This window comes from Canis lupus, chromosome 8, assembly GCF_003254725.2.
Source record: "Canis lupus dingo isolate Sandy chromosome 8, ASM325472v2, whole genome shotgun sequence".
NCBI classification, from domain to species: domain Eukaryota; kingdom Metazoa; phylum Chordata; class Mammalia; order Carnivora; family Canidae; genus Canis; species Canis lupus.
In genome coordinates, this window is record NC_064250.1 from 51693622 (window position 1) to 51712359 (window position 18738).

The 18738-nt window shown below is 38.6% G+C and overlaps 1 protein-coding gene and 1 long non-coding RNA gene across 24 annotated transcripts in view; one reads left to right on the plus strand and one right to left on the minus strand.

Annotated features, from left to right (window-relative positions):
* NRXN3 (neurexin 3) overlaps positions 1 to 18738 on the plus strand; it is a 1528419-nt gene that overhangs the window by 720272 nt on the left and 789409 nt on the right. For all 20 annotated transcript variants that reach the window (XM_049113340.1, XM_049113345.1, XM_025442408.3 and 17 more), the window contains 4 exons: positions 4805 to 4924; positions 12906 to 13287; positions 14264 to 14454; positions 15469 to 15642. In XM_049113340.1, the coding sequence (XP_048969297.1) occupies positions 4805 to 4924; positions 12906 to 13287; positions 14264 to 14454; positions 15469 to 15642 (867 nt within the window). The remainder of the gene's footprint in view (positions 1 to 4804; positions 4925 to 12905; positions 13288 to 14263; positions 14455 to 15468; positions 15643 to 18738) is intronic.
* On the minus strand, positions 1478 to 18292 carry LOC112656906 (uncharacterized). Of its 4 annotated transcripts, XR_004818073.2 has the most exons (8): positions 18155 to 18292; positions 15438 to 15935; positions 13154 to 13276; positions 12928 to 13051; positions 6109 to 6162; positions 5459 to 5539; positions 5152 to 5318; positions 1478 to 2655 (listed from the first exon to the last, which is right to left on the minus strand). It is a non-coding gene; the product is annotated as an uncharacterized LOC112656906 (long non-coding RNA). The 4 variants fall into 4 exon arrangements; XR_004818074.2 differs by lacking the exon at positions 6109 to 6162; XR_004818075.2 differs by lacking the exons at positions 1478 to 2655; positions 5152 to 5318; positions 5459 to 5539; positions 6109 to 6162 and adding an exon at positions 6169 to 8705.

Here is an 18738-nt window from a genome sequence, read left to right on the forward strand (position 1 = left end):
CTTTACTTACCTAACCTGCTCTCTTGGGGGAGGAAGATTGATAAATAATACATGGTACTATCGTCTTAGTAAAATATTTCTCATAGCCCAGCTGGCCTAACCTAGGGTGCGGTGGAAATGAAGGTAAGTTTTCTCTTTTTAAGTATTTTGGTGTTCTTTAAGCCTAACACAGCCAGTCATTTTGAGTATTTATCATACCATTTAGATGTATAATCACATGCCATTTGCTAAGGGAGTGAATTTCATATTTTTGAAGCATTATAGAAATTTGGATTCATGTGAAACATAGTTCCAAGAGAAATCAAGTTATTGTTTCTTTCTCTTTCTTGCACAAATAGAAAGATGTTTGGGTAGAGCAAAGTGATTATGGTATAGGTGTTGTGCCCTTAATTCCTGACCCTTGACCCCAAGCAAAGTAAGTTTCCAGGCTTTTACCCACCCACTTTTGGAGACAATACTTTGTGGCAGATGGAAGGAATTTCTACTCCCTGTGTATGAGCAAAACCGTTTGGTTTAGTTGGTTTGGGAAGGTTTTAGAAATTTATTGACACACTAATATGTATCAGGGGTGTCTTGTAGTTGTGCTCTTTATTTTGCTCCTGGGGGGAATACCAAATTCATGTACTATGAACAGCTATCAAAAAGCAAGGACAAAAAATAAAGAGAAAAAACTAAAGAGGTTCAAAATAATCAGGATCCAAAGTCCACCTTATGAAGGTGTGCACCTTTAGTAAATACCGAAATGCAGATTTTTTTTTTTTCCCTCACACGCTCTCCGAATCCCTGTCCTCCCCAAAGGGAACAGTCTGTTAATATCTGAATGTCATCTTTCTCCAAGCAATACAGTAATGATTTCTCTCTCAAAGAATAATTTTCTCCTAACTTTTCACTTTGATTTACTATTAGTTCTAGCTTCTTAAGGAAATAGGCCTTCCACAGGGTTACTGTAGGATAGGTCAAGAAAATAATCTTGTATTTTTCATTTGTGATGCCTCATTCTCTATCCACATTAATCAGAAAATAAGGTCATCTTTGGTCAGGTGCTGCTAAATGAGTTTGCAGTGAGACTAGGTCAGGAGTAGGAATTTGGGTGGTATTGCCCAAAGGATTCATTAAAGGCTCTTTTTCCTATGATAATAAACACTTGAACACTACACTTCTACAGACTACTATATCCTGGAAATCTTCAACTGTGATTTTGCTTCTTTACTCAGAGTTACAGAGGTCATTACTTGGGAAAATCAGCTATAGGGTGTCAGATAAGTTATTAGTTTCCTGTATTTAGATCAAACAATGATGATCTAAGCAGCCTAAAAGGAATCAAATGTTGATTTCTTTTTTTTATGATCAATATTTACTACTTAAACTATAAAAGGAAACATGTATCTATTACATACATCCAGTATGTACCTAATCATAGATCACATTTCTCCTAGCTACAAAAAGAAAAGGACAATGTAGGAAATTAATGGCTTTGATGTTTTTTTTTATTTTTTTAAAATTAAATTCCCATTAGTTCCATTTTAAATTCCAATTTAAAAAAGAAGTGTCTCCTCCTTATCTGATCCTTATCTTTACATTCTTTGTTTCACTGATGCTACTTCACTGGTTTTGTGCTGGAATCTGCCAGGGAAGTCTTCACTAGACTGAATCCTCCTTCTTTGAAAATCTAACAATTTGTATGTTTTAACTTTCGGCTTGTGTCTACATCTTGTATCACTTATCAATCCCGTTGTACGCTTAGGCTACAAATTAGATTTGTCCTTACTCTGTTTGCCACATTTCTAGCTGAGTTTAAACATCACTTTCTCTCTGGTAGGATGCATTGACCTTTTGGCTTGATTAAAGATAAATGCCATTGACTCTCCACTTTTGGAGGCTGAGAGTTTTTCAGAAGCTCACTGGGATTTCTTTATTTATTGCCTAAAAATGAATATTGAATAATACTCATTTCTCTACCATTTTAATGAGATGGGTATGGATTTTTTTTTTTCTACTGTCAAAGTAATGAGAATGATTGGGGTTGGAGACAGCAACTGTAGCCGAGCAGAAGGGCACCAGGGCTTTCAGATCTTTTTTCACAGGTTTGGTCACAGACCATCGCATCCTAAAGTTTTAGAGTCAAAAGGACATGTAACTGTTTTTGTTTGAATTTGACCAAAGTGGGCATTACAAGGACACAAAAAATTCTAAGTACCTGTAAAATATCAGCAGCATTTAAAACACTGTGCTGATTGCAAAGCTTGTTTTATATCATAATGACTAATATGACAGTAATGTGGCTGTCTTGCTAAACTGTGACTGTGTTTGTGTATTTTTCCCTCTTATTTTGTCCCCAGTCGTAAAAATTAAGTGATGTGCAAACACTGCCTAAAGAACAGATGCCACCTATAGATGTTTAAATAGCCTATCTTTGTAACAGTTATGCCTCCATAGCCAATATTTTCTACGTCTATCTTTACTTTCCTCTTTCTTATTGAAGCATTTGCATGTAGAATAAAGAAGATAAGAACACACACAAAAAAAACAAAGGCAGATTTGTTTCTTCTGAGAACATCTGTTCTTGCTTCAAAGCACCCACATGATGTGGCCCATTTTCTCTCAATGCCTGCACAGTTTGCTGTTGTAAAGGCGACTGTTATATCAATCTTAGACCTGAATTTAATGAGATAATGAACAATGGTATCTAATTAGGTGAAATGTAGGAAAAATCCTATTATAATGTATATGCTTTAAATAATATTAAGATGCATACTCCCAAAGAACAGTTAAAATTGAATATAAAATGGTTTATCATAGAATTTTTTCTCCTAAGATTCATTGATCTCATGGCCTCATACCCAATTTTTGGGTACAGTTGGTCCATTTTAAGTTTTTTCATGGAATTCTTAGAACCTTATGAAGTTGCATTGCACTAGGGATATAGGTACATTCTGAAAAAAACCAAAAACCAAAAGCCAATTACCAATTGTATACATTTTAATTAAAAGAAATCATTTTACTTTGGAAGTCTTTATTTTTTAAGAAGGAAATTCCCCCAAACTTCAACTGCTGTCATTTTTTTAAAGCTATCATTATTTTTCTTAAATATTTATTTAATTATTTGGCGGGGTGGTGAGGGAGAGAGAAAGTTCTGAAGCAGACTCCTTGCTGAGTGCCCTGAGTGCAGAGCATAATGAGGCTTGATCCAGGACCCTGAGATTGTGACCTGAGCCAAAATTGAGAGTTGGATTTTTAACTAACTAAGCCACCCAGGTGCCCCATCGTTACTGTTATAACCAGCATTTAATTGCAATACTAATAACTCAAAATTAAAGTGTACAGTTTAAAATTACCTAGTTCAAAAGATATTTACCTGTGATGCCATTTTTTTAATTTTCTTCCCTAAACAATATAAAATATTGTTTTGGAGTCTTAGAGATAGAGGAGGGGGTGGAATGGCCAATGAAAGCTATATAATAAAGCTTTCAAAATTACCTAAATAAAAATGTTTTGATCTTAGTTGATTGTTTCTAAAGAAATAAATACCTGTGTAGACATCAGTTGTTTGGCTAGTGCTCATTAAAGCACCTACTGTGTACTTGGCCCTGTGCTTCCATATGTTAGATCCAAGTGTATTGCGGAATATTTCAGATGCATAATATCATAGGGATGTATTGGTCAGATACACATTTCATCTTTTTTTTCCCAAGTCATTTCCAGAGATAGGGCTTTCTACATAGCGATTGACTAATCCAGGAAGACTTAATGGAGTCTTTCTGCACACACTTAGCTGTTCCCATAGAGAGAGTGAACTTGGTCTAATTTTCTTGTTCAATACAATCTTCTTTGTCTTATAAAGTTACATCTCAGTTCAATGGTGAGCAAAACATGACATTTTCCCCCCATTACTAACCAAATTCTTTCAATGCCTCAGTGTTTATCTTGCTAGCTTTTGCCCCTAAATACTAGAATTCCTTGTTGAACCTGATTTTTTCTTGGTGCATGGTGCACTTGGACATCCTCTTGAGCATCTTGATCATAGATCTTTTGAGACAGCTTGTTTTATTCCTTTATCTGGTGGTACTTTCTCCTGAACATTCTTTTGACTTAAAATTAAGAGTTCAATTTTGGAATTTTACATTATTTCATTTTTTAGATCTTTAGATCTTTTTGGAGAATGATGAACAATGAGAGAAGTCTGGGTCCTCTCACATTCCCTTCAGGAGCATTACGTATCGTGGGGTTTAGACCTCAACATTATTATTGTGGTGGTTACTGTTGTGATTTCTGTGGTTGCTGAATTCTGGTAGAACTGTGGGTTAATGGCAATATCAAGTTAAGTCTATATATTACAGAACTCTTTTCTCATCCAATTGATGGATACTCTATGAAAGTCAGACTGGTGTATTATGCCTAAATGACCAAATGATTCTAAAAATATACGATGAATTTCTTATATCTTGAAGAAATTCATCTAAAATCTATGACTTTGGGAAACAAAATGACAACTGACTACTATTTCTTATAAATGTTCACTTACTGCCCTTGGCATATTAGAATTTTATATCTGTAGACAAAGGAGGGTACTTATTTCTTTCACTGTTTTGCCAATGTCCATTTGAGTTGAGACTTTTGCATTTGAGGACACTTGTGGAATATCCTGTTGCATCAGTAAAACTGGGATGGGCTTTGGTGGAGGGGTGCACGTATGATTCATTGAATGCTGCTGGGTTATATGCACCAGTGTGGCTTTGACAGTTCTGATACCATAATCACTACTTTCAGAATTGATTCTAACTTCGGCACTTATCATCGTCCTTAGGCAAAGGACCTGAGACCCTGTATGCGGGGCAGAAGCTCAATGACAATGAATGGCACACTGTCCGGGTGGTGCGCAGAGGAAAAAGCCTTAAGTTAACTGTGGATGATGATGTGGCTGAGGGTGAGTACAGCTCTACATGGGGAAATTTGTCTCTTTTTGCTCTCATAGCCCTCTTGGCCATTCAGTGAACAAAGTTTTTTTTTTTTTTTTTTTTTTTTTTAACACATTCTATTTTGTTTAACAGAAGTCATGTGACATGTTCTCTCTTGACAAGCTCAGGTAAGGCTAAGAAGGTCTTCCTCTGTATTTTCATAATCCTTTTAATTGATCTGTATTATAGAACTTACCCATTACTGTCACTGTATGTTGATGAGTCTCTCTCCTTAGGCATAGAATATGTGTCTGGAGAGTAGATGTAGAGCTCTGTAGCTCTTTTATTATTAATTTATTCAAAAATCACTTATCAATCATCTTCCCAACTGCCAATTTCTTCCCTCAATAAATGACTCACTCTCTAGGGGAAGGAGATGGATAAACCAGAAATTCAGAACATTACAGGTAAAAGTAAGTACTTACATCACTAAAGGCTACTTAGAAGGGCTGAATAATTATTCATTTATTTAATCATTTATTTAATTGTTATTGAGTACCTACCCTGTACTGAGCACTGCTTTAGAAGGCTGAAAATATGGAGGTGAACAAATAAGCAGTCCTTGGCTTGGTGGAGTTCACATTCTAGGAGGACAATGTGTAAATTAATGTATCTATATGTACATAAAAGAATGTTCAAAACTTCACACAAGCAATAACTATTTCAGTGAGACCCTGTTACATATCAGCAGTGTCCTAAGGATGAGGAAGATAAGAAGGAAGCATAAGAGATTATCTGTTTCCTCAAATAATGAACCAATTTAGTCAGTTAGATAGGACCCAGGCATTTGACATAAGAGAAAAAGTATGTAATGAGATTCTAACTGGGTGGGTAACATTGTCATTGTCAGAAGAGAAAATGATCATTTTGGGTTGGAGAAAGCAGGAGTGGCTTATGAAGGCCTTTAGCCAGAATTTGAGGGTTAATTTAATGAGGTCTAGGGTGGAAGAGAGAGGGCATCTTCCATGTTGTTGCCAAATAAGTCTGTACTCTCTAACTTTCCAGAGCAGTGCACATCTGTTATGTAGAACTCTTGTCCATATGGGAGAGAAAAACATGGAGGCAGCATGGAGTATGATGTAGAACATGGTTGGTGTCGGGAGACCTGGGTCCTGATGTTAATTCTCTGCCAGATGTTGGAATAGTCACTTACCATTTCAGGTCCTTGTCATTTGAAGTCCGTGACATAAACTATCTCTAGATTCTTCTATGAATAAGACAGTCAAGTTAGAGTTAGGATCCCTGGGATTTCATACAGTCATTGGAACTTAAATACTTTTTATCATTGGGACAGATAATGATAAACCTTTTTCATCATTTCCTCATTCTTAAACTTAAATTCTATTACTGCTAAAGCCCTGTCTAGCTTAAGGTTTCTGCAGTTTGGGGTTCTGTAATTTAATTTTCTATAAATGAGTCTGAACCTCTATAATTCTGGAGTCTGGAATTATAGCAAGCCATGTATATATGTGTGCAGGTAGGAGTGTGTGTGTGTGTGTGTGTGTGTGTGTGTGTGTGTGTTAGAGAGAGAGAGAGAGAAGGGAGATAAGGAGAGTCTATGGAGAGAGGAAGAGCAGGAGGCACCTATCCAGTGCCTAGTAGGCATTAGATACTGAGATAGTCACCTTACATGTATCAGCTCCTTAAATCTGCAATTCCCCATTGCCTTGCAAGAAAAGTGTTATTGTCATTTTACCTAAGAGGACATGACACTTAGAAGGAGCTATGTAATTAAGCCCCAAATTCATGTTGGTGTGACATCACCAAATCAGGCTACTTGCTGGACTTCACAATCCATCCTAAGAAAATGATTTGTATTATGATATGGGAAAAATACAATGGAATGCATTAGAGTGACGTGAGGAATCCACTTTAGTGTAGACTACAACACTCACCCCTCTCTCCTTAAAAATGAAGTCAAACAGAGCCTTAAGTATAAGTACCCCAAACCCTCCAGTTGTATGTATATAGACACCTTCATCGGTGGGAGGTAAGGTTACTGTTCTACATGCCTGAAGGGTAACATAGCTTTAGGTAACAGATGTAAGCAAAGAGCTGTAAAGATAGTTACATGGTTTAGAACCCACAGCTATCCTGAATTAATTATTCAATAAATCCCCGTAGGCTGTTAATGCACGCTGGAGCCTGCACAGCCGCAGTGACAAGTCGCAAATCGCTTTGCTAGCTCCTCTGGGCAGAGCCCTGCAGCCCAGTGATGCTATTCCGGTGATTTGAGCGGTAGCCACTAGATGGTGCCCTCACCCCAATCTCTCTGGACCACGAAACCCTTTTTATTTTTCTCAGGAAATGGCATGCCCTGAAAGCTGTAGTCATAAAGAACTGCAGAACTGAGGATACAGTAATGTGCATTGCCTCCCTTGGCCATTATTCTTTTATAGAAACTTTAGACTAAAGGTAATTAGAAAGTGCGCTTTCTCTTAACCACTAATAATTAAAAAAGCAGGACTATACCGAGGACGGCCCCAGTCATTCAGTAATTTGATATTTGAAATTAATGAAGCTTTTTCATTTTCAACCTTATCCCCTACTTTACTGCTGATGGAAAAGAGCAGCCATAAGGATAAAGAAATCTGGGAGAAGAAAAGAGCTATTTTGCTTATGAGCTACAACCTTGGATTGCTTCTTACAGTGATAATGGGTTTGGGAATTTTAATTTTAGCTCACAGAAGTCATAAAATCAGGCAATGAAACTAAAATACCACACAGTCCTCAGGTTATTAAGTAGTGTCTTATTGGCTTATTTAGTAATCCCTTTCATGCTGTTTAAGGTCCCCTAGGGTGTCAAGTTTTCAGCTAGTTTGTAGAAATGATGCAAAGAATAGGTCACACTCATAAGAAATCAAAAGCAAGGGAAGAAATATTGCTTAGCCTGGTGGTTTTCATTTATTGTAACACAGTGTATTCCTGGAAAAGTATTAAGTTCAGTTGACAGTAACGATTGATGGATTGATTGACTGAGCTGGATTTCTATTATCAAGAATAAATTAAAAGAATACTTCACTTGGGTTATGCTACTCAGGATTAGGATCTAATGCTCCATGAACCACCCACTCCACCCAGAGCTTCTTGCTAGTACAGAGATTCATCCCTCTTTTGACTCCTCTGGTTCGTGTTGACTTCTTTCTCTATGACTTACCCTATACAGCAAACATAGCACCAAGCTGTAAAAAGTCATTTTCCAAGGAAAATCTATTCCTCACATTAACAACAACAACAACAACAACAACAACAACAAAAACATGATGAAATAGAATGGGGAAATGTTAGGTTAAACAAAATGAAGTGGATTTCTTTATTGCAAGACTTACTAGGAGCCTTTACCACGCTAATACACATTGCTAATCATCAGTAATTACATGTGAAGTGTTTACCTAGTTAATTTGGCTCCAGAACATTTATTATTATTACTGTTACTAGAACAGTTTATAGCATATACTTTTAAAAAAGTTTGGCATTGTGGAGAAAAGGATATGCAAGTGGTGGAGCTGAAGATGGTGAGCAAAATGTGTATCCTTTACTGAGACTTGATAAGCCTTCATTTTCTTCTCTCCCCATGTCTGGGAGCCCAGGAAGGTCAAGCTGCCTCCTCTAAGTCTTTCTCATTTCTTTGCTGAGCGTTTCGTGTTGACTAGGAACTTTATATGTAGAAATGGCGATGATCCAAATTCTGACTCTAAAGCAAATCCTTCCTCAGATGTGAGGGACGCTTGCTGTGCTCAGGCCCCTCTGCTAAACATCACAGGACATACAGAAGAGGTGAGAAGTGGTTTCTACTTAAGAAAAAGATTGTGTTCTAGTAAAAGAGTGACAACCAAAGTACAGGAAATTGTTAACACATTTCAGAGAAAGGAAACAAAGAATGATACATAATTAACAGCTAACAATTTAAGCACTAGTCACTGTTCTAAGTAGTTTTTAGGAGCTGATAACATCTAATCCTGAAAACTTCATACCTATTTCACAGATGGGAAACTGAGGCACATACCAGTTACCTTCCCAGCCAGTGCAACCTCAGAGCCTGTATGCTTGTCCAGTATATGCCTGGTAGGAAGTTACAGTTTGAACTTGGACAGATTTTCTATAGATTTCTGTTCTCCACAGACTTTATCACTCTGGTGTGTAAACTGCTGACCATCAGTGAAATATGGAAGTGAATGTGTGAATAGGAGTCCAGGCAACACGGCTGTTCTAGGGAGGGTGTTGGATATATTATGGGTGAATTAGGTGGAATGACGTGCCGGTGCTTGGCCACTGCGAAGGAGTGTGAACCCTTCACAGCAATTTAGTATGTGGAAATTTCGCCATTTAAATTCCCCCCACAATAATGTAAGGAGTAAATCAAGCTTTTTCTCCATTCTGTAGTGTTCAAGAGAAGATGTGGGCTTTGGAACTGAGTACAGCTGGGTTCAATTAGAGTGCTTACCACTCAGCACCTGTATGAACTCTGATCAGATTACTTAACCTCTCTAAGCTAAGTGTCCTTCTCGCTAAAGCAAGATAATGATACCTATTTATTTTGATAATGATGTTTGGTGGTGGCTCTGAAGTGCCTAGCACAGGGCCTGGAACATAAAGAACATTCAGTAGTCATTTCAGCTTTTTTTTTTTTTTTTATCATCTCTCTCCCAAATTATTCCTCTTCCCTCTGAAAATCAAAAGCGATTTCTATGAAGTAGGTATATATTTGCCCCTTGAATGGAAAGGAGTTTTAGTCTACAGACAGCATTTAGGGGAGATGGGTGGCAAGATCCCCAGTTACTAATATTGATTAGATGATGCACAGATTAATATATATTAATATTATATTAATTATATATTTTTAATATAATTATACACACACACATATATTTGCTTAGTTTGGCACAAGGTTCAAACTTTAAGTAACCTCTTTAATGCTCTCTCCAGGCAATAGCATGCTCTTTTGGGAACCTCCATCCACAGCCAGTGAGTTCCTTTTGTACCTGGTGAAGTAGTTCCTTTTCTAATTTGGCCCCATGTTGCTGCCCCAGCCCCGCCCCAACTTCTAGTTGAGGCTCTGTGACTCATTCTAAAACCTTAAATCAGTCTGTGTCCACGGGCTATGCTCTCAAATTCCATTGTTAATTTATTTTCTCTTCTCTTTCTTCAATCTCTCCTCAATGCACAGCACTGTACATGGTTTTCTTGCTTCATGAAATTCATTTTCTAGTGAGCAGAATTTCCTAACCCCTCAACTCTGGAGGCCAATTTATTTATAATTTTTCTGAAAGCTCCTTGTTGACTTTAAAATAGTCTCTTCAGGTTTCCTTTGGAAATCTAATCTTCACCAGGGATCACCCCCTTATCACTTCTTAGTTCTCCTTGCTGATCTCCTCATCCCCCATCCTTTCCCCCTTTTACTTTTCTTTCTCCTCCTCCTCCTTCTTTTTTAAAATAAGAATTAGCATGGCTTCCAGCATCATCATGATTTAGTTCCTGTGTCCCCATGATGATTGGCTCTGATTTCTGCTCCCCACCCCCAACCAATCATTCTCCAGCTCCAGCCTCAGCCCAGTATGAACAGCTATAACCAAATGGACTACGGATATTTATTTCAGTCACTTCATTGTTCTTGAGCATGTGAATTTAGGTTATGCTAGTTTTTGTTTTCATGATCAGTCCGATTTTCAATACTCAGTTTCAATACTTTTATACAGTTCTCCTAGTTATTCAGTTGTTAGCAGATTTTTGTTCTATTACAATTTTATATTTAAGTTAACCAACACCATTATTTTGTTTCTGCTTATATTAAGAGAATGATTTGTCACTAGTTGTCAAAACACCACATAGAAGCTCATAAAATGTAAATCTGACTTTTGTGCTTATAAACAGTTCTCCACATCAGGTCTGAGTGTGCTCCCAATGAGAGGGCATTAATACTGAGCATCTGAAGGTGAGATCTGATTGAATCTCCCAGATACTGAAGTTTAAGGGATCTGAGAAAATGTAATTCCTTCCTCTCTCACTCTCTCTCTCTTTTTTCCTGCTACATGATTTCTCCACCAATAGAGGAAAAACAAATGCAAGGCTGGTAAAAGTCAAGCATCATTTTTGTTCGTGGTAACACTGATACTGAAAAATGTGCTTAACATCTACCGAATTTCAGAATTGGAATTGCCCACTTGAATGCTAACCAATTCAGGACTTTGGTAGGCATCTCCACTGAAGCAAGGCTTGTTCGTTCCTCTAACACCCATACTGTGGGCGTGTGGGGTACACTGGGTGTTTCTTGAAGGCACCTTGCTTCCCTGGGGGAAATTGGAAGTGCAGGGGCTGAGCTATGGAAATACAGTTTCCCTGTAGATTTCCTTTAGTCTTCTGGATTATGTTGCTCCTTTTCCTCTGAAAGGCTGTAACAGAGGGAGTAAAGAAATGCTAGGAGTGTCTTGCTAGTGGAGTTTCTTCAATGTGGAGGGTAAGGGCAAGAGAAGGCAGGAGGAGGGACTTTTTCCCCTCTTCCTTCACCATTGGAAGCAATGTTAAATTTTGGTGATTTGTCTATATAAATGTTGGAGGAGCCACCTAATGCTGTGTTCCTTGACTTTGTAATTAAAATTTCCATTCGCTTTTTTTTTTCCCATTCCCATTTCCCACTTTTGTATTTCTTTCAAGCCCCCTTCATTACCCCTGCCCCAGTCACTCACTTCTTCTATGTAAGCCAGGTAATGAAAGGTCTACTAGTTTATTTGTATCAGCTGGAGATCTTTTAGTTGCAAATGTCAGACACCCAACTTAAATGCTTGAAGCAGAAAAGGGAACCTATGTCATATAGTTTTTAAAAGTCTGGCTTTGGCTGTCAAATCTAGACTTTCAAAAGGCATCATCCTAGAGAAACTGTTTCTCTTCATTTTGTGGTTGGCTTTCTGGGTTGGCTGTCTGGTCAGGCAACCCCAAGCTCTCTGGCTATCACATGACCTCCAGCAGCTCTGGGCTTTCTTCTTATCTCTTCAAAAAGCCTTGTTTACAAAGAATTCCTCTTAGGTGTTCTAGCAAAAGCCCTGGAGCTGAATATTACTAGACTTAATTACCCAATAACTACTGAATACTCCAGTTTATGTTGCTGCTAATCCCTTGGCTCTAAGGGTGGTCTCTAGACTAGCTGCATAAGCATCACCTTGGAATTTCTTAGAAATGTATATTCTTAGGCCACACTCTAGACTTTTGAATGATAAACTCTGAGGCTGGAGCCCAGGGAACTGTATATTAAGAAGCCCTCCATATGATTCAGAGGTATGCTAGAGTTTGCAGACCACCTTGTTAGTCCATAGACCGTGCTGTATGGCTAGGAGGATAAAATATATTGAGTGGTCCAGCTTGAGTAGGCTGATTACTTTAAGAGCTGGGTTAGGGTCAGCTTCATCCAGCCCAGATGGTTTTAAGGTGAGGTGTGGAGGGTAGCTTCCCAAAGGGGGAAATTAGAGGTGTAATCAGAAAAAGCAGTAGTTGCTGATCAGAAAAAATTAACACGTGTTCTACAATACAATCTTTCCACAAGTACTACGTGGTGAATTATTACATCAAGAAATATTTGGTAGTGAATGCCTAATGCTTGTTTGTTGTATCTTTACCAGGTTTTAGGCAATAAAGACTTTTCTTTATGCGTTTGTATCCAATTATTTCCTGAATGGAGAAAACAAATCATTTTATCTTTTAACTTGAGCTATCTGTGCTCTCACATTTTCCTGTATATGATGGAACATTCTGAGCAGCTGCATGAGAGCATGAGCTACAAGGCATATAATTCAGCCTGGGCCAGGAATCAGCTCTCTCACTGAGGTCACCTGGCTGTATACTATATTGAATATCTTGTTTTCTGGAACAGAATATTTTGTGTGGCAACCTAAAAGATATAGTAAAGATGCTGTGAAAAAACATGATGACTTGTTTGTATCTCATCTGTGATGTTCATAGGTACGATGGTGGGGGACCATACCCGCTTGGAATTCCACAATATCGAAACTGGAATCATGACTGAGAAACGTTACATCTCCGTTGTCCCATCCAGTTTCATTGGCCACTTGCAGAGCCTCATGTTCAACGGCCTGCTCTACATAGACCTGTGCAAAAATGGCGACATTGATTACTGTGAGTTGAAGGCTCGTTTTGGACTGAGGAACATTATTGCTGACCCTGTCACCTTCAAGACCAAGAGCAGTTACCTGAGCCTGGCCACTCTTCAGGCCTACACGTCCATGCACCTCTTCTTCCAGTTCAAGACCACCTCAGCAGATGGCTTCATTCTCTTCAATAGTGGTGATGGCAATGACTTCATTGCAGTCGAACTGGTCAAGGGGTAAGTGGAAGAGATCACATGGTTTATGTCAGGTATCTAAGCTCAAGCCCTACATAAAATATGGACATGAAATAAAAATATCCATTTCTGCTCCCACTCTCTAGACCCAATATATACTCTGATCATCACTGATTAAAAATAAGCTATGGTGGGATGCTTAGGTGGCTCAGCAGTTGAGTACCTGCCTTCTATCCAGGGCATGATCCTGGAGTCCCAGGATCGAGACCCGCATCAGACTTCCTGCAGGGAGCCTGCTTCTCTCTCTGTCTGTGTCTCTGCCTCTCTCTGTGTGTCTCTCATGAATAAATAAATAAAATCTTAAAAAAAAAAAAAAGCTATGGAATGGTTAGGGCCAGTAGGAAGAGAAATTCATTAATTTAAAGATCTTCCACTAACTCAATACTATCAGACTTTTTACCATGAAATACGGTCCTTTAAACCTCTAGGAAAAAAACTTATTTTTGCAAAAGGAGGATATAGGGTATATATCCTATATGCAGTGCTCTTGGGCAGTGCTCTGCAACCACCGCATCTATAGGAGGAAATGAAATATAGATATTTTCAGCATATTGCCATTAGCCCATATATGGAAAGCTGTTCTTTTTGCAAGGTATTTCACTACCATGTGTTGGAAAATAGTCAAAACAAAAACAAAAGAAAACTCAAAACACAGATTCACGATTGACTGAATTTAAATACCGCCCCCTAGTGTTCTGAGGTGTACTGCCTATACTACTTTGTGGCTTTGGATTTTTAGATGATGTTAAAGAAGTAAACCTTGTCAGTGTGGAATAAAAGTGAGGTCTGATAGAATAGGCTGTGATTCTTCTTATGATATTAAGTGAAGCTTTAAATATTCCTCCATGATGCCAGGTTTGCATGGGGGATGTGAAGCCCTCAGTGCCTATTATATACATGTTGCCATTAAACCATTTTAGGGACTCTCAACTTATGAGGTGGTTTATATTTCTCACAGGTATATACACTACGTATTTGACCTTGGGAATGGTCCCAACGTGATCAAAGGCAACAGTGATCGCCCCCTGAATGACAACCAGTGGCACAACGTCGTCATCACCCGAGACAACAGTAACACCCATAGCTTGAAAGTGGACACTAAAGTCGTCACCCAAGTTATCAATGGTGCCAAAAATCTGGATTTGAAAGGTAAACCTTGTAAAGACGTTTAACCTTTTTAGAGCATTTCTTTTTTTTGAAAGATTTATTTATTTATCTTAGAGAGAAATGTGTAAGTGAGGGGAGAGCAGAGAGAGAGACCGTCAAGCAGACTCCCTGATGAACATGGAGTCTGGCACCATGCTCAATCTCATGACCTTGAGATTGTGACTCTGAGATCATGACCCTGATCACGAACTGAAACCAAGAGTCGGACTTTTAACCGACTGAGCCACCCAGGCGCCTTTAGAGAATTTCTTATAATCAAAAGGCTATTTGCAGAGGCAAACTACAGGTTAGAAGTGCCATGCATTTTTGATACATTATGCATATTCTATTTTAACAACATTAAATTATACCAAAATGTGGTTTTTACTTAAACCACTCCTCAAAGGATGGTTCATTTTCTCTGTAAACCTCAGGCATGTGGGGGCTGAGCATGAGGTGATAAATATCAAAATGGGGAGGTGTCTTTTAACAGAGGAAATGGTATAGGTTTTGGAATCTCAGCTGAATCACTTACTGCCTGGGTGACTTTGGTAAAATCTCTTAGCCTTGTTCAGCTTCTGTATACTTTTTTGCAAAATGAGGACAATAATTGTTACTACCTTTATGAGCCGTTATGAGTTTTGATGGTATAATGTCTATAAAATCTTCAGCCTATTATTGGTAACAAGCACATAAAAAGCAGTCAGTAAATGGTTGTTTTGCTGAAAATCTTGTTAATCTTTACTTCATCATAAAATGGGAACAATACCTACCTTATGGACTGAATATGGTGATTGAAATTTGTGAGATGGCATATAGAAAATGAATGACATAAGCAATGTGAGTTACTTCTTTCTACACTGTAGAAACTCTGGCAGTTAGTTGTTTACGCTATTCCCCTCCCCCCCAGCTCTACCACCATTACCTAAGAAGTAGTCTAATGCGCATTGGCTCTCATTGACATGGTTTCAGTACTCTTTACTCACATTTGCTTTTGCTACTTGCTTTTCTTTCCAGGTGATCTCTACATGGCAGGTCTGGCCCAAGGCATGTACAGCAACCTTCCAAAGTTGGTGGCTTCCCGGGATGGCTTTCAGGGCTGTCTGGCCTCAGTAGATTTGAATGGGCGCCTGCCAGACCTCATCAACGATGCCCTCCATCGGAGTGGACAGATCGAGCGTGGCTGTGAAGGTACAACCTTTTCTCTTTTTAAGCTACAGCCTCGTCGCCAGCACCAAACCTCTTTGCTGCCTCTGCCCATGTCTCCTTACTTGGTTTACCAGTCCTCTCTCCTATTTGCCATCTGATATTGCATCATCATTGGTGTCCTCCTGTCCCTGGCTCAGTAGGTCAAGACATGGGCCACAGACTCTGGGAATGTATGCTGGCAGATGTCTTCCCTGTGTCACATACTTGACAGGAGAGAACCTTCCATGGCATTGACATCAGACTCTTCCTGACTTGTACCTTTGCTTCCAGCATGACTGAAAGGGCAATAAGTGTTTTTATTTATATTTTTATACATTAGGGAGGTATACCAGAGACTTTTATATGGGTGTCACCATTAACAAAATGTTTCTAATAACTACTGTATCATTTAATGCAAACTGAGCAGAAGGTAGGAAAATGATGTCAGAATGCCATGATGAAGGAAGGGAACTAACATTTATTGAGTACTTGCTAGATGTCAGGCATTCTTAGGCAGTTCGTTAGTGTGATGTCATAGAACAGCATGAGTGTTGCTGCTAGAAAGACTTGGATTTAGATCCAGGTAGTAACTCTTGTTCACGTGTGACATTTGGCAGGTTATTTAACCTCTCTGAGCTCTATCATCCTCAAATGCAAAGTGGGGCAATAAAACTTGCCTTGGAAGGTAAGATATCTGAATCAGAGCTATATGTAAAATGCCTGGTACATGCATAGTAGGTACTCAATAAACAGTAAGATTATCATTTACAAATAGTATCTCATGTGAGACATCTAATAACATCGCATGCCCATCAGTGCAGCACAACAAACCATGCTCAGCCTGTTTCTGCAGATCATCTACTATCTCTTAAGATATTAATGGAATTTTACAGGTCTTCCAGAGTCCACTTTTTTACAACAAAAACATTCTAGTTTAACCAGCAGAAGGCAGCATTGAACATTTTTCAGACTTCCCCAAAGGCCTTGGGTAGACCTTACCTAATTCGAAAGTCAAAATAGTCAAAAAGGTGCCCCTTACCTAATTCGAAAGTCAAAAATGTCTGACTAGTCAGCAGGGTCTATGTATTCTTTTGTCTGGTTGAGCTTCATGGTCCTATGTGCAATATATGTGTTACATTTTTTTCTATCTCAGTGATTTATTTACTGCATCAAACCTGTTCACTCATCTCCTAAGTATTTAACTTTGTGTATTGCTCTTCTTCTTAACCAGCTTTAACCTGGGTTCAGTTGCCACATTTTTTTTAAAGGTTTTATTTATTTATTCATCACACACACATATACACACACATACACACACACAGGCAGAGAGAGAAGTAGGCCCCATGCAGGGAGCCCGACGTGGGACTCCAGGATCATGCCCTGGGCTGAAGGCGGCACTAAACTGCTGAGCCACCCAGGCTGCCCCAGTTGCCACATTTTTATAAAGTCTTCCTGTCAGCTTCACAAGCTGATTTGCAGTATGGAAGTCATTTCCCTTTGCCCAAGAGTCAGCTTCCCATGTGGACTAGTTAATAAGACTGGTTGTTCCCATAACCCATTCCAGTTTTCCTGTAGCCAGGAATATCTCTTATATCCAGTGGGCAAGTTATGGTCTTGGTACATGAGAGGACAGGGCCATGCACTTAAAGTAGTCATGTGGCTTTCTTCTCCTGAAAATGCGGTGTCATTCAAATCAAGAATTTTTGTCTCCTTGGCTTGCTCTTACTTCTTTCAGGCATTAAGGACAATGCTGAGATAAATGTAACATTTGGGAATTAAGTTGAATACCTTAGTTTCAAAGATTGTGGAATGACAGAAGTTCCAGTTATCTTTCAATAATTAATCATATTGAGTTAAAACATAAAAGCACACATTAAAAAGCATAAGGTACTCTTCAGATGTTAAATATTCTTATCATGCCATCGGTTCTTCAGATTTACAAGTTAATAGGAATCATCCATTTAACTCTATAGCAATGTTGCTTGATAGAAATATAATATGAGTCACATACGTAATTTTCAATTTCCTAGTAAACTAGCTACATGTAAAAAAGATATAAAGTAACAGGTGAAGTTTTTATTTTATGTTTTTATTGAACTTAATCCAGTATATCCTAAATATTATCATTTCAACATGCAATGATATCAAATTATTAATAAAACATCTTACAATCTTTTTTCACATTGAGCCTTCAAAACTGAGTTTGTATTTTATATTTGTATCACATCTCAAGTCAGACTATATATCTTTCAAGTGCTCAGTAGCTACATGTGTCTGTGGCCTACTGTTCCTGAAGCAGAATTCTAGAGAGTACAAAAAATTGAGGTGTAAGGAGAAAAAACTGCTGTATTGGATTAAAAGGAAGTCTAAACTAACTTTTAGAAGAGTAGATTAAAGGGTCTCGAGTATAAGGGGGGGATGATGGAGTCCACTTAAGAGAACTTGAAGAGAAGCAGTGAGAGCATTAGCACAAGGAAATTACCCATCAAATTGGGGAAAATGTTCCCATCCCTACCTCCATCTCTGTGGGCAGTTTGGTGTGACTCATCACATGCATTACAGTGGGGCCCGACCTTCCTCTGACTATGGGTGATTGTTCAGCACCGGATATTGTGACTTGATGCTTCTACCATCTGAATCTATGGCAAGTCCCATGAGCCTAATAACCCTGCACTCTATTGCCATGGAGATAATTGCGATGATTACCCACGGAGCATTATGACCGCCCCATTGGGTGGGATGAAGTGGAGGATGAGTGAGGAGAGAAGAAGGTCCTTGTTTATTGTACACAGATGACTTGGATAATTAGCCTAAGTGGCCAGGAAAAATGGCCAAAAAGTGGGTTAAGGCATAAATTACTGTCATTGGAAGTTTACACCATGTGAATAAGCCCTTATAAGAGATCCCGGGAGCCTTTTAGGGCACTGTGGAAATGAAGCTAAAGTAGATGGTGGGGAGGGAAATGAACATAGACTACAAACAGGTGTCCTTCTCATTCTGAATCTCTGTACAAAGCATGAACCCTCAAAAAGGCCTTTGAGTATTGTGCAGCATGGAAATCCTAGGAAATAGAATATACTTCCTGATTTAACATTTCTA